Consider the following 14,853-nt stretch of genomic DNA (forward strand, 5'->3'; position numbering starts at 1 on the left):
CTATGATTCTATGAACATTTACATCAGTAAATATTAAAGAGCTTTCCAATACGAAATTTATCCGTACAATGACTTCCTCCCAAAAGGCGGCGGCCATTGGACATTTCCAAAACACATGAATAAAAGAAGCATTGGCTTCATTACACCTCCAACAATTAGCCGAATTTGACAAGCCTTTACTAAAAAGGCATTGTGGCATCCAATAGACCTGAAACAAAAGCTTCTGCTGAATAAGGCATAACTGAAGATCCATTGAAATGTCCAACACAGACCCCCAAACAGCAGTCCATTGATTAAGCAAAATAGGATGTTCCAAGTTCCTGTTCCATTCCTGCTGTAAACCACTGGTGTGATATTTATTCACTGATAATAAATGTTTATAAACATGAATTGTAGGTCGATACATCTGATCCGCTTCAAAAAGTATTTCCCATAGTGGAGGAGACTCCAAGGCAGTAAAAGCATTCAGGACCAAATCTAAATACCAGCAAATGTTTCAATTGCAAATACTGCCATTCCGCTGAAGCCGGCAGATCAAATTGATCTCGCAAAATTGAAAATACCAAAAACTCATCATCAACCCACACTAACTGATCTAAAGTAAAGATCATTTTCTCTGTCCAGGTCTGCTATAAAAACATTTTCTTGCCAATTCTTAAATCTGGATTTCCCATAAAGTAAATTTGGCATGAGAAAATGGATCAAACTGTAATTGACGTGACATTATACGCCAGACTTCCCTACCTGCCAAAATTGTGGGAGGAGCTCTGTCTACCTTAATATGCTGAGAACCTAATGCCATCCATTTAAAGAGAGGCTCCAGACAAGAAGATTCCAATACCGACCACGGAGGAAAATGTAATTTGAGTGGGAAAGACCAAAATTTAGTAGAGGTCAGCAAATAGCCCGATGGTACATAACTAGATCCGGAAAACCGAACCCGCCTTCATTAATAGGAAGTTGCATCCTTTTTAAAGATATTCTTGCACAGACGACAGTCTTGACCATGTCTCCAAAATGAAGATATCCATCCAGAAGATGGGAATGGGATCCCAATCTTCAATGACCTCCACCAACCAACAATGTCTGTACTGGCAACACCAGTGACCACCTTAGGGCCAAACCGAGCTTCCAAACAATCCTATCATATCCCAACTTGAACCTGACAATTCATAGGGGCACTTCTCGATGTCACTCAACCCCTGCCTACCAGAGGACAGAGCAGATACCCTACAGCTCCTTGCATTGAAACTAGAGGCTACCTGCCAGTGCTGAGTAACCAGCATCCAATGCCTTCTTGGGCTCATGGCCTCTACCACAGTAACTCTATTAGCATGCCTCCAAATGAGACCTCTCCAGTCATGTTCCTACAAATCTTCAACCCAGAAATTGATGCCCCAATTCAGTCCAGCATTCCCTGCATTGGTGGATGGTTCCAGCCCACCTCTTAGTGGGGCTCAACTTCTGGACCTCCTTCCCATCCCTAAGAGTCACCAGGGATGCATCCCTTCATGACTGGGTAGCACACTGTGGTTCACTCATGATCAGGTGACTGTCCCATTGAGAGAGAACCTTACACATCAGTCAACTCAAGCATCTTGCTGCTGGCAAAGCCCTATGAGCACTCAAATATTCCATCAAGGGACAATCTGTGGTATTGTTGCAATGGACAATACCATGGTTGTCTTCTTTATAAACAAGCAGGGCGGGACAAGATCCCTTCACTTCCTTCAACTCATCCTCAATTTCTGGGACTGGTGCATACATGTCCACATTGCCCTCATCACCATATATCTTGGAGGAATGTCCAGCACTCTTGCTGACTCACTGAGCAGGTCAGAAACCACACCTCACAAATGGGAGCCCTCTATGACAGTCACACTAGAACTCTTTGACATGTGGGGCACTCCAACTATCGATCTCTTCACTACAGCACTAAATATGAAATGCCAATCTTTCTGCAGCAGGGCTCGTCATGATCCAGATTCTCCTTCTTCACTGGGGAGGCACTCTAACCTTTGCATTTCCCCCTTGTCACATGAGCAGTGAATATGATACAGGATGATGGAACTCACTGCATCTTGATAATCCCATGGTGGCTGAGGCAAACATGGTTTGTGATACTTTTCCTCCATCTCCCTCACCTCTCAGATCTCCTCGCAATGAGCAATGGGAACATTAGGCACCTGGATCTCTAAACTTGGTATGACCCATCATTCCTCACTTTTCATACGGACAAAGTAGTGTTACACCCAGACTCAAACTACCTCCCTAATGGAGGTCAAGCTTCATTCCCTAGATGTCAGAAGGGTACTTTCATTCTACATCCATAAAACATTATCCTTCAAGAAGTCTACCTGTTCATTCATCTGCCACTCAGTACCCAAAAAGTGTCACCTGGGATCATCACAATGCTTCATCAAATGGGTGGTTTCAGACATACTGTACTTCTCATGACAGCTCCCTCCTCCTTGCTTTTCAGTCTCTTGCTTTAAGGCTCTTGTAGGGATGTACAAAACACCTACCTGGCTCCGTGCTGGGCAATCCGTGGTGAGGGGGAGGCGCTCCGTCCCTTCCCCCCGGAATCCTCGACGGGGGGGGAGGCGATCCGGTCCTCCCCCCTGGAATCCTGCCTGGCCGGCTCCGCTCCACCGCCAAGCCGCGGAGCTGCCGGCCGGCTCCGGCTGCCCACAGCTGGACATCCGGCCACTGGGCAGCCCTGCAGGGTCGCAAATGGCAGCTGTCATAGCCGCCGCCATTTGCATCCCTGTATTGAGCTGTGATAGGCTATGTAAATACTTATGTAGCCTATCACAGCAGGGGGAAAAAACCCAGCGTACACAAATGGCAGCTACCGCCATTTGCGTACGCTGGGTTTCCCCCCCCCCGCCTTGATAGGCTACGTAAATACTTACGTAGCCTATCACGACCTCCACAGGGACGCAAATGGCATCCCTGCGTTAGCCGTGATAGGCTACGTAAGTATTTACGTAGCCTATCACGGCTATGAAGACCAAGCGAATAGCGGCCGCAGGTGTCAAGGGCTCCTTGGAGGGCTCTCAGTCTAATCCAGTAGCCAAGTCCAGACACAGACAAAGGGATTCTTTTCAAAGCTTTATTCTTCTTTTACAACTTAACAGCTCTACAGGTAGCAACTAGATCTGAGCAGCAGCATCCCTATGCCCTAAGTTAGAACAGTTGGTCCCCGTTTGAAGGGCAATTACTGGCAGACCCCTGAATATAAGGACTAGGGAGAATCCCTCCCCTTTTCTCTTGGATCCTCTGGGCGCAACCGTTCTTTGAGCGCGAACCATTTGGCGCCGCTCTCTGCGTCTGCGCCGCGCATCCCCCCCAGTCTGCTATCTGTGCTGAGTCACTCCCTGGACTGCTTTCTAAACTAGGAATGTGGGTGGGAGGAAGCTCCGTCAGCTGTTGGTCCTGGGAAAAAAGAGCGTGCTCCTCTCCCGAAGGAGCGACTGCTCTTCCTCAGCATCAGAACTACTCTGGGATTCTATGGGCTCAGTGTCCACCCTGACAGTAGGACAGCCGCCATTCGCAAAGCAGCGCAGACGGGAGCAGGTAAGTGCTCCGTTTTGCGTGCCTTTTGTTGGTTGGGGGTGGCGGGGACTTCGTCCTGCATGCCTTTCGTGGGTTGGGGGGGCGGGGGCTTCGTTCCATGATGGATTTCGGGGGGCCGAATGCACTGGCATTTGGCCTCACCGAGATCCGTCGCGGAATTCTCTGACATTCCTAGTTGCTTTTCAGTCACCCATATGTGTGAATCAGAGAGACCATGAAGAAGGAGAACAGGTTGCTTACCTATAACTATGGTTCTTTTGAGTGGTCAGCTGTGAATTCACACAGCCCACCTTCCTGCCTGCTTTGATGCCTTGCCTTCTTTACTGCTGCGGTAGACTCAGAACTGAGAGGCAGGCAGGAGCGACACCTGGAGCATGCGCAGAGGAGGTGGTCAGGGCTGCCGACTAAAACCCTGTTTAACTTTAGAATGTTCTGAATTACTGTTCTGTGCAGGTGTATAACCCATATGTGTGAGTTCGCACAGGCATATAACCCATATGTGTGACCACTTGAAGAACCACAGTTACAGGTAAGCAATCTGTCCTTCTGATTAATCAACAGAAACTTACAGCCCTGTATTAATAGGGTTGAAATCAATACCATATGGGTTTTGATTCTTCTGTTTGTTGGATCCAGACTCAATGGGAATTAACTTAATCCTGATCAACATAAGTCTCATTGATTTCAATTGGACTTCTCTAAGTATGACTAAGTCTGCATCCACCCCAGTGTGTTTGCTGTAATTATATAGCTGTTTTTGTTGTTTTTATATAGGTCTCATGGATTTTTGGCTGAGACATTTAAAATCTGAGTCTAAAGACTATGTGCTGTGCTGTCCAATTTTTGGTAACAAGAGAATGTTTGGAGAGGGAAAGGTTTCTCATGAATTGAGCAAAGTAGGGATGTACGAAAGTCACTTACCTTTTTGAAGGGTGACATTCCCGGTAGGGGGGAGGCGCTCCGTCCCTCCCCCCGAAATTCTCCCCAGCCGGCTCCGCTCCGCAGCAACTCGGCGGAGTCGCCGGCTGGGGCCACCTGCAGCCAGACTTCCAGCCGCTGGGCAGCCTGCACAGGGATGCAAATGGCGGCCGCTGTAGCCACCACCATTTGCGTCCCTGTATTTTGCCGTGATAGGCTATGTAAATATTTACGTAGCCTATCACAGCAAAATACAGGGACGCAAATGGCAGCGGCTACAGCAAATGGCGTCCCTGCGTTAGCCGTGATAGGCTACGTAAGTATTTACGTAGCCTATCATGGCTATAATGAAGAAACGAATGCATTCGCAAAGCAGTGCAAACAGCAGCAGGTAAGTGCTCCGTTTCGCACGCCTTTCGCGGGGTGGGGGGGCAGGGGGCTTTGTTCCACCATGGATTTTGCAGGGCCAAATGCACTGGCATTCAGCCTCACCGAGATCCGTGGCAGAATTCTCTGACATCCCTAGAGCAAAGCCAGAAAGTTGCTAGTGTCTCTTCACAGTACAGCTTTTTTACTAACTCCATAGGACTGTTCAGTACTGCTGTGCTGTGATTACAAACACATTTTCCGTGAGCCAAGTTGTGATCCATATTGCTAGTATTTGATGCGGTGACCTTTCATTTTCTGGTAAAAATGATAGGATACTGTGATATATTTCCTTAATTCCAGTACAAGAGGCAGTTATTGACATAGGTTTGTGTGAGACAAAATCAAACCAGCATGAAATGGCAGTTGCTTGAAGGCTAGATGGTATGCTACTACAGTGCTGTTAGGAAACAAATGCAAATCTTCTTTCCCTGTTTCTGCTATAATGTGAAACTCATTGATCTGACCTACACTGAGATTTGTGAGCCCCAACCTCACATGTCTGAGATCTGTCAGCGAGAACTGTGAACCCCAAGTTCACAGCTATAAGAACTGTGCTGTCCCAGGAGGCTGTTCCAAGTGGTCCGGAGCCTGGTCAGTCCAGTTGCTCCAGAACTGCTGGAGCATTCTAAGGCCTCCTGTGAGGCCTTGGCAAGGCACTTTGCAGATAAAATTGATCGGATTAGGAGTGTTATTCCTTGCGCTGTGGATACAGTTAGTGAGCAAAAGGCGGTCTGTGGCAAACCGGTTTTGTGGGATCGGTTCCAGCTTCTTCCTTCTGATGAAGTAGACAAGGTGCTTTCATCTGTAAGGCCAGGGTGGAAACTGAGCCCATAGAACCCCTGAGCAGTTCTGATTCTGAGGAGGAACAGCAATCCATGGGAGAGGAGCGCACTCATACCTCACAGGCACAGTAGCTGGCAGAGATTCCTCCTGCCAGCATTCCTGAGATAGATCGTGACCCTGGCAGTGAGAGAGTGCGGGAGGGGGGCTTGCTAGACGCTCGACACAGATGCAGGGAGCGACGAGCGATGGAGGGCGCGGAAAGGAGGCGTAGCGCCTGTTTGGCGCACAAGCAATGGTCACCTCCCATGGACCCAAGGGAAAGAGGGAGGAACTCTCCCTAGCCCATAAGTTCAGGGTCTGCAAGTGATTCTCCTTCAAACGGGGACCAACTGCCTAACCCGGATCATAGGCTACTCTGCTGTTCATTGTTTAGTCGCTGGTGATTAGCATCTGAAAGAGTCATTAAGTTGTAAAAGGATTAAAGCCTTGAAAAGAATCCTTTTGTCTGTGTCTTGAGTTGGCTATTGGAGTAGACTGAAAAAGGCAGCTAGGGTGTTCCTGACAGCCGACCACCTGCTTACTTGATTCTTGCCCATCTTGGCTCATTATGAGCTGCAGAGAGGCTGGTTGAGGGGATCAGGGTGGTGGTAAATGCCTCCCTTGAGGAGGGAGAGATGCCATCAGCCATCAAGGAGGCAGTGATAAGACCGCTTTTAAAAAAAGCCCTCCTTGGATCCCCAAGTTCTGAACAACTTTCGCCCAGTCATGAATCTGCCATTTTTTGGCAAGGTGATTGAGCAGGTGGTGGTGATGCAGTTGAAGGCACACTTGGAAGAAGCCGGTTATCTAGATCCATTTCAGTTGGGCTTCAGGCCTGGGCATGGGACAGAAACGGCCTTGGTCGCCTTGGTGGATGATATGAGGAAGGCTCTGGATAGGGGCGAATGCGCCTTCCTTGTTCTCGATCTCTCAGCAGCTGTCAGGGTGGACACTGAGCCCATAGAATCCCAGAGTAGTTCTGATTCTGAGGAAGAGGAGTTGCTCCTGGGAGAGGAGCGCGCTCCTCTTTCCCAGGGCCAACAGCTGACGGAGATTCCTCCCACCAGCATTCTTAGCATAGATAGCAGTCCTGGGAGTGACAGAGTGCAGGAAGCAGACTTGATGGACGTGTGACGCCGATGCAGAGAGCGGCGCCAAATGGAGGGCGCAGAAAGGAGGCGTAGTGCCTGGTTGGCGCGCAAACAGCGGCTGTGCCCAGAGGATCCAAGGCAAAAGGGGAGGGACTCTCCCTAGTCCTTAAGTTCAGGGGTCTGCCAGTAATTCCCTTTCAAACGGGGACCAACTGTTCCAACGTAGGGCATAGGTACTCTGCTGCTCATATCTAGTTGCTAACAGTAGAGTTGTTAAGTTGTAAAAGAGGAATAAAGCTTTGAAAAGAATCCATTTGTCTGTGTCTGGACTTGGCTACTGGATTAGACTGAGAGAGGCCTCCAAGGAGCCCTTGACAGCTTGGTCCCCGTTCCTCTTTTTTTTCCCTCTCTCTCTCTCTTCTCCTATTGCCTTATGGAGGGTGCTGGGTACCCATGCAAGCTCTACCACAAGAGAACCAGATGCTCCGTGATCAGATGGCTCAACTGACGGTTGCCGTGCAGAATCTACAGGCTGCGGTTCAACCCCCTCCACCTCCGATTCCCCCCCGCGCAAGTGCCCGAGAAGTTTTCTGGTGAGAAAGGACTTTTTCAGATTTTCAGGGCCCAATCAGAGCTGTACATGCATCTTAGGCATGAGGATTTCCAGATGGAACAGGTTCGTGTGGGTTTCATCATTAACCTACTGTCAGGCATGGCAGCTAAATGGGCTTCGGGGCTCCTGCTCGCTAATGACCCCCTGCTCGGGGACTATCAAGGTTTCATGACAGCCATGGGACGTTTTTCAGTGACCCCCTGCGCATGCAGACGGCTTCTCGGGAGATTCGCCACCTCCGGCAGGGCAAGGACTCAGTTTCCAGCTCGTGACAACCTTTCGCTTGCTGATGCAGGATTTACAGTGGAATGATGCCACGTTAGTGGCTCAGTTTTTGGATGGTTTAAACGACGAGATCTTGGATGAGTTGGCGCGCACGCCCAGCCCGCCTACTTTGGAGGACCTCATCCAGACCTGCATTCAGATAGATAGTCGGCTGGAGGGGCGCCGGCAGACCCAGCGGGGCACCGGGGCCCGGGATTTCCCTCCTCCCATTCCCCCACGTTTCCTGCCTCCTCCCCCACCCCCCGTTCCAGCACTGGGGGTGAAGGAGACCCCGATGCAGCTGGGAGCTACCCGACCCTCACTGCCGCCAGAGGAGCTTGAGCGCCGGCGTGCTGAGCGCCGATGTTTTTGATGTGGAAAGCTGGGGCATTTCGCCAAGACCTGCCGAGTTAGATCCACAGCTCTGCTGCCTCCTCCTCCTCTCCTTCCTCCTCCTCGTCCCTAGGCCTGACTAGACTGCCCCCCAAGCCTGTTGGGGGCCTCCAGTGTGTGGGTCAGTTCCCCACCAGGTGGTGCCTTCCCCCACCCCCCCATCTGCTGTTGCATGTTCACCTCCGCTCCTCTCAGTGGGGTGGGGTGGAGGCCCTAGCTTTAGTGGACTCGGGGGCTACAACCAGTTTCATGGATGAGACTTTCGCCCTCTTCCTCAAAATTCCTACCCTGCCCCTTTCTGCCCCCTTGGCAGTGGAGACCATTGATGGGCGTCCTCTCTCTTCCGGCGCGGTGACCCGTATTACAGTTCCGCTCACTCTGCGCACCCAGTCCCACGTTGAGCAGATTCAGTTTCACTTAGCCAAGGTTCCCTTATACCCAATCATGCTGGGTGTTTCCTGGCTCTCTAAGCACAACCCTCATATTTCTTGGGGGCTTCAGCAAGTGGAGTTTGCGTCTCCCTACTGCCAGGAGCATTGCCTCCCGGAGGAGGTGCCAGTCCCAGCCCAGGCCTTAACCCTTTCGTCCCCCTCCTTCTCTGCTTCTGGCAGTCCTTCAGCTACTGTCATCCTCCCAGAGAAGTATGCAGCTTTTCGGGATGTGTTTGACAAGAAGGAGACTGACCGGCTTCCCCCCCAAAGGCCTGGAGGCAGCTGCGGTACCTCATTCTTGGGAGGAGCTCCTTCTCTCTGCACAGGCTCAGGATGCTTTTGTTCGCACAAAGCTGGAGGAATTGGGGCTAGCCTCTGCCCCCCCCCACTCTACCCCCTTCTCTTTGCGAGGTGGCCTGCTTTACCATTCCGGCCGGGTCTATGTGCCTTCAAGACCCCTCCGCGAGAAGGTCCTCCATCAGTGCCACGACTCCCCCACAGCTAGGCATTTTGGCATCGCCAGGACCCTGCATGGAGTGACGAGGGATTTTTGGTGGCCTCGTGTGTGTCAGGACATCAAGTCCTATGTCGCTTCCTGTCCAACCTGCCAGCGGGCGAAGGCCCCCTCAGGCAAGCCCACAGGCTTGCTTCACCCCCTGCCTACCCCCTCAGGACCTTGGAAACTGCTCTCCCTTGACTTCATCACTGACTTGCCTCGCTCACACGGTAAGACCGCTATTCTGGTGGTGGTGGATTTGTTTTCTGAGATGGCCCATTTCATCCCCTGCTCTGGGTTGCCCACAGCCAGGGAGACGGCAGAGCTGTTCGTGGCACATGTTTTCTGCCTCCACGGATAGCCCGAGGGTCTCATTTCGGATAGGGGGGCCCAATTCACTGCCCATTTCTGGAGGGAGCTACTTGCGTTGCTCCATGTGACGCTCTGTCTTTCCTCCACCCACCATCCACAGACGGACGGTCATACCGAGCGCACCAATGCGATTCTGGAGCAATATCTGCGCTGTTATGTCAATTACCAGCAGGATGACTGGTTTTCCTTGCTGCCTCTCGCAGAATTTGCTTATAACAATGCCTGCCATGCTTCCACGCGCCAAACTCCATTTTTTGCCAATTTTGGTTACCACCCCAAGGCCTTCCCATCCACCCTAGCTCCCTCTTCGGTGCCAGCGGCCCAGGACTTTTTAGAGGAGTTGCGAGCGGTACACCACCTCTTACGGGACTCCCTCGAGCAAGCCAAGACAGCCTACAAGGCCTCTGCAGACCGGTGGCGCCAGCCGAGTCCATCTCTGCAACCAGGGGACTGGGTTTGGTTGTCCACCCAATACCTCCCCTCTCACTCGCCTGCAAGGAAGCTCGCGCCTCGCCTCACAGGGCCTTTCCAGATTACGGCCCAGATTAACCCTGTTGCTTTTCGCCTGGCTCTCCCCCCCCCATGAAGATCCATCCTGTTTTTCATCGGTCCTTGCTGTCCCCCCTGGTTTCTGGTGACCCTCATCGCTCAGTTGGCTCCCCCCCTCCCCCGCTGGTGGAGGGGGAGGAGGAATTTGAGGTCGTGGAGATTCTGGACTCCTGCCTTTCTCGTGGCCGCTTGCAATATCTGGTGGACTGGAAGGGGTACGGGCCTGATGAGCGATCCTGGGAACACGCGGAAAATGTGCATGCTCCGTTGCTGCTGAGGCGCTTCCACCAGCTGTACCCCACAAGCCCGGGGCCCCAGGGGAGGAGCAGGAGGGAGGGCTTCATGGGAGCGGGGATGATGTCAGGGTGGACACTGAGCCCATAGAATCCCAGAGTAGTTCTGATTCTGAGGAAGAGGAGTCACTCCTGGGAGAGGAGCGCGCTCCTCTTTCCCAGGGCCAACAGCTGACGGAGATTCCTCCCACCAGCATTCCTAGCTTAGATAGCAGTCCTGGGAGTGACAGAGCGCGGGAAGCAGACTTGATGGACGCGCGACGCCGACGCAGAGAGCAGCGCCAAATGGAGGGCACAGAAAGGAGGCGTAGTGCCCGGTTGGCACGCAAACAACGGCTGCGAGAGGATCCAAGGGAAAAGGGGAGGGACTCCCCCTAGTCCTTAAGTTCAGGGGTCTGCCAGTAATTCCCTTTCAAACGGGGACCAACTGTTCCAACGTAGGGCATAGGTACTCTGCTGCTCATATCTAGTTGCTAACAGTAGAGTTGTTAAGTTGTAAAAGAGGAATAAAGCTTTGAAAAGAATCCATTTGTCTGTGTCTGGACTTGGCTACTGGATTAGACTGAGAGAGGCCTCCAAGGAGCCCTTGACAGCAGCTTTTGTTACCGTTGACCAAGGTCTCCTCTGGGACCGCCTGGAGGGGTTGGGCATTGGAGACACCGTATTGCGGTGGTTCCAGTCCTTCCTCTCCAGCAGGTACCAGAGGGTAGCACTGGGAAAGGAGGTTTCGGACCCATGGCCACTCACTTCTGGGGTGCCACATGGTTCCATCCTCTCCCCAATGCTATTTAACATCTATGTGAAGCCACTGAGGGCTATCATCAGGAGGTTTGGGATGCGGTGTCATCAATATGCAGATGACACGCAGCTCTACCTCTCATTCAGATCTTCACCAAGGTTGGCCATAGAATCCCTGTCCAAATGTCTGGAGACGGTGAGTGGCTGGATGGGGAGGAATAAGCTGAAGCTGAACCTTGACAAGACTGAGGTACTTTTGGTGGGAGACAAGAGGAGGTTGGGGAAGTTGACCTGGTATTGAATAGGGTACAGCTACCCTTGAAAGACCAGGTCCGCAGCTTGGGGGTCATCTTAGACTCCCAGCTGTCCATGGAGGCTCAGGTGTCAGCTGTGAGCTGGACAGTGCTGTACCAACTCCATCGGATACAGCGGCTGCGCCCCTACCTTCCCAACCATCTGCGCCCATCAGTAGTACATGCCCTGGTCTCCTGTCATTTAGACTACTGTAATGCACTCTATGTGGGGTTACCCTTGAAGAAGGTTTGGGAGCTGCAGCTGGTACAGAATGCGGCGGCTCACCTGATTAAAGGCAGCTACCGGCGAGATCACATCACTCCAGTGCTGAAGGAGCTGCACTGGTTACCAGTTGTTTTCCAGGCCCAATTCAAGGTGTTGGTTTTGACCTTTAAAACCCTATATGGTTCCGGCCCAGCCTATCTCAAGGAACGCCTCCACAACACCAGACAGGCCATTCAACAAGATCAGCCTCGGATGGCCTTCTCTCTTTCCCATCAGCCAGGACAGCTAGGCTGGTGAGGATGAGGGAGAGGGCCTTCTCTGTGGTGGTGCCCACTCTGTGGAACTCCCGCCCTAGGGAACTCCGCCATGCCCCCTCTTTAATGAGCTTCCACCACGCATTAAAAACGTGGTTGTTCAGGCAGGCATTCGGGGTGGGTTAGGGTAATTTTAGAAATATGATGTTTTTAATGTAGAATTTTATTGTTTTAAGCTGTTTTTATTATTGTACATCCCCCAGAGTGGCTGGGTGACCAGCCAGATGGGCGATTAATAAATTTAAATAAATACATAAATAAGTGGGTGAATCGTGCAAACTATTGCACTTTCCGTGTTCTGTCAGAAGCAGAAGTCATTTGTACATCTTGTGTGCATGTTTTTGTGCAGTGTATGAATGAGAACAGTATATCTGGGATTCTACAATTTAATAATGCCAGTGTCAAGCGTTGGCTGGCAACATGTTCCCAAGTTGCCACTTTTGTTGTCCCTAAGCCCTGTTGTAATCAATGGGACAATTCCCATTTAAAGTGGATTTAGTAAAGGGGTTAAAGGCATCTAGAATAAGATACTGCTTGAGTTCTAAGTAGGGATGCTGGAGAAATTCAAGATGGACTAAAAAGAGTTTGGATTTCTAAGAATCGGACCTGCGGAATCTGCTCTGAAGTGACCCCCTCAGGCTGCGCGTAGTCTGTGGACTTTCAGATGATTTTTTTACTTCCCGAAATTTACACATATATATTCATAGGAAAATATGCAAGTTTCTTCTGAGGAAACGTTGACTGGAATGGGAGACAATATGCTAGATGTTACGTACTAAGGTAAATTATGTAAATACTTACATAATTATTTACGTATTTTTCTTCATGACCAAAAAAAATAAAAATTCACATCTGTCTGTGGGTGGATGATGGAACAAAAGGCACCTGACAATCTGCGAAACACAGGCGGAGTGGATTTTACACAGTCCGTACATCCCTAGTTCTAAGTACTAAAACTGTAGTCTGTCTAGTACAGGGCTGGGCAACACACAGCCCTCTACTACATGCAGCTCCTCCCGTCCCCTGTCCCCGGGTGCCTCTCCTGCTCTCCCCTGCCGCTGCCGCCGCACCTCCAAAATTCATATCAGCAGCAAAAAAATTGGTACCTTGCCACTGAATTTCAGTAGTAAACTGCTATAGCGTATTAAACGGATCAAATTTAGCTTGTTCTGAATTTGCTGGCTGCAGTGGCAGATGTGCGACCTGTGGGGCAGTCGGGGGGGGGCATCAAAATCATCCCAGAATTGCCGAAGTTGCCCACCCCTGTTCTAGTATAATAAATATATAGCAACCTCACATTTTAATTTGATGTTTGAAAACAAACTGATAGATTTTGATTTACTTTTTAAATTTCAGATTTGGCAATGTGGAGGCTCACTAGAGATTGTAACATGTTCGCATGTTGGCCATGTCTTTCGAAAAGCTACACCTTATACTTTTCCTGGTGGTACTGGTCATGTAATTAACAAGAATAATAGACGGCTTGCAGAGGTATGGATGGATGAATTCAAAGATTTCTTCTACATAATATCTCCAGGTAAGAAAGTATTTCATGATAATATGGTGAGAGATGCGGAATGAAAGAAATATTCCATATATAAATTGTTTAAGGGATGTCTGCATTCAAGTTTAGTTATATTAACTATTCAGTCTTAGCTCTTTGTTATTTTTGTTTAAAAGAAACATATTTTGTAGATATAAAACTATAGCATTTCAGGATTGCAGACGCGGCATCAGAGAAAAAAAAAAAGTCGGAAAAATAGGCAGAAGGGGCAAAGTGCATTTCTGGCTGCGTGAGCTGCATCTCACATGTTAGGTTTCCGAAGGAAGAATTATGTATATTTCACATTAATGTCCCCATCTTAAATGTATTTTCTTTTAAATAACTCCTGTTGAATTGGATGAAGTTAATTCAGGTGATATAATGATTCACTTCCCAAGGCTGATGTATTTATTCCTTTGGTGTTCGGCTGGAATCTCTGCACTCCTAACAGGGAATAAGCTCAATTGAACAGAGTGGGATTTACTTCTGAGTAAACATTCATAGGCTTGCACTGTAAGCAATTAAGGGCACAGTCCTATGGCTTTCAGACAGTGGCTAGGAGAGGTTGGTTCCCTGAGAAACATAGACAGCACAGAACAGCCCTGCACTCGGAAGAGGAGCACGGAGCAACAAAAATGGGGCGTTCCTGGGGGTGTGTCGGGGCGGGGAAGTCGGAAATGCAGGTATGACACATCCTACGTGTTGTCTGGCTGCAACTTCCCATGCTCCAAGGTCCCACAGCTAGACAGCCAAAATCAGCTGTCTAGCCATATATGCAGGGCAGCTGAAGCACAGAGGGGATGACCCCATCCATGCTTCTCCTGGCCTGCATTGGATAGGCAGTCTCCTCCAAGTTCGGAGGCGGACACCTATCCCGATGGGATTGCGCCTTAAGACTGCAATCCTATTGATGCTTACTAGGAAGTACGCGCCATTAAATTATGGAGGATAGCTGGATGTCTATGGCTTGGAAAGGACCCTACTGTCAGCTCCCTTTCAGCTCCAAAGTTCTCTTCCCCAGCCCAGTTCTGTCACCGACAGATGGAGGTGAAACTGCAAAGAATGTTTCATAATATACAATGATGATAAAGAAACGCACTCCGAGTATGTGAAAAGTGCCTTTCCTTCATGAGGGCAGGAGGGAGGGGGACCGGTGACTTGTTTGGGGGTGCACTTACCCCCTCTCAACCCCATTCTAGAGCTGCCCCTGCAAGGTTGTTTCAAAAACAGCAGTTTTAACAAACTTCCAAATTACCAAGTCATCTGGGGTGGGGTGGGGTGGGGGGATGTATGCAGTTTTAAATCTCAGTACCTTATAAGTGGAGATTGTGATTTTATTTCCAGAACCACACTATAACCCATACAACTGTATTACAAGTATTTTAGGCACCCCTAAGTTAAAAGTTGCTTAGAATGCAGTGAGGGGTGGGTGGGACAAGCCTTGCTACATTTATACAAGACCATATGTACAAGAGGCCTGTTGACCAAA

The 14,853-nt window shown here is 49.9% G+C and overlaps 1 protein-coding gene across 3 annotated transcripts in view; it reads left to right on the plus strand.

Moving 5' to 3' along the window:
• The window catches only part of GALNT13 (polypeptide N-acetylgalactosaminyltransferase 13), a 328,615-nt gene that overhangs the window by 211,169 nt on the left and 102,593 nt on the right, over nt 1-14,853 (plus strand). For all 3 annotated transcript variants that reach the window (XM_084810981.1, XM_084810998.1, XM_084810989.1), the window contains one exon: nt 13,178-13,358. In XM_084810981.1, the coding sequence (XP_084667107.1) occupies nt 13,178-13,358 (181 nt within the window). The remainder of the gene's footprint in view (nt 1-13,177; nt 13,359-14,853) is intronic.

Source organism: Heloderma suspectum, chromosome 1 (genome assembly GCF_057233095.1).
Source record: "Heloderma suspectum isolate Gila_16-S chromosome 1, 16-S_ref, whole genome shotgun sequence".
Lineage (NCBI taxonomy): Eukaryota > Metazoa > Chordata > Lepidosauria > Squamata > Helodermatidae > Heloderma > Heloderma suspectum.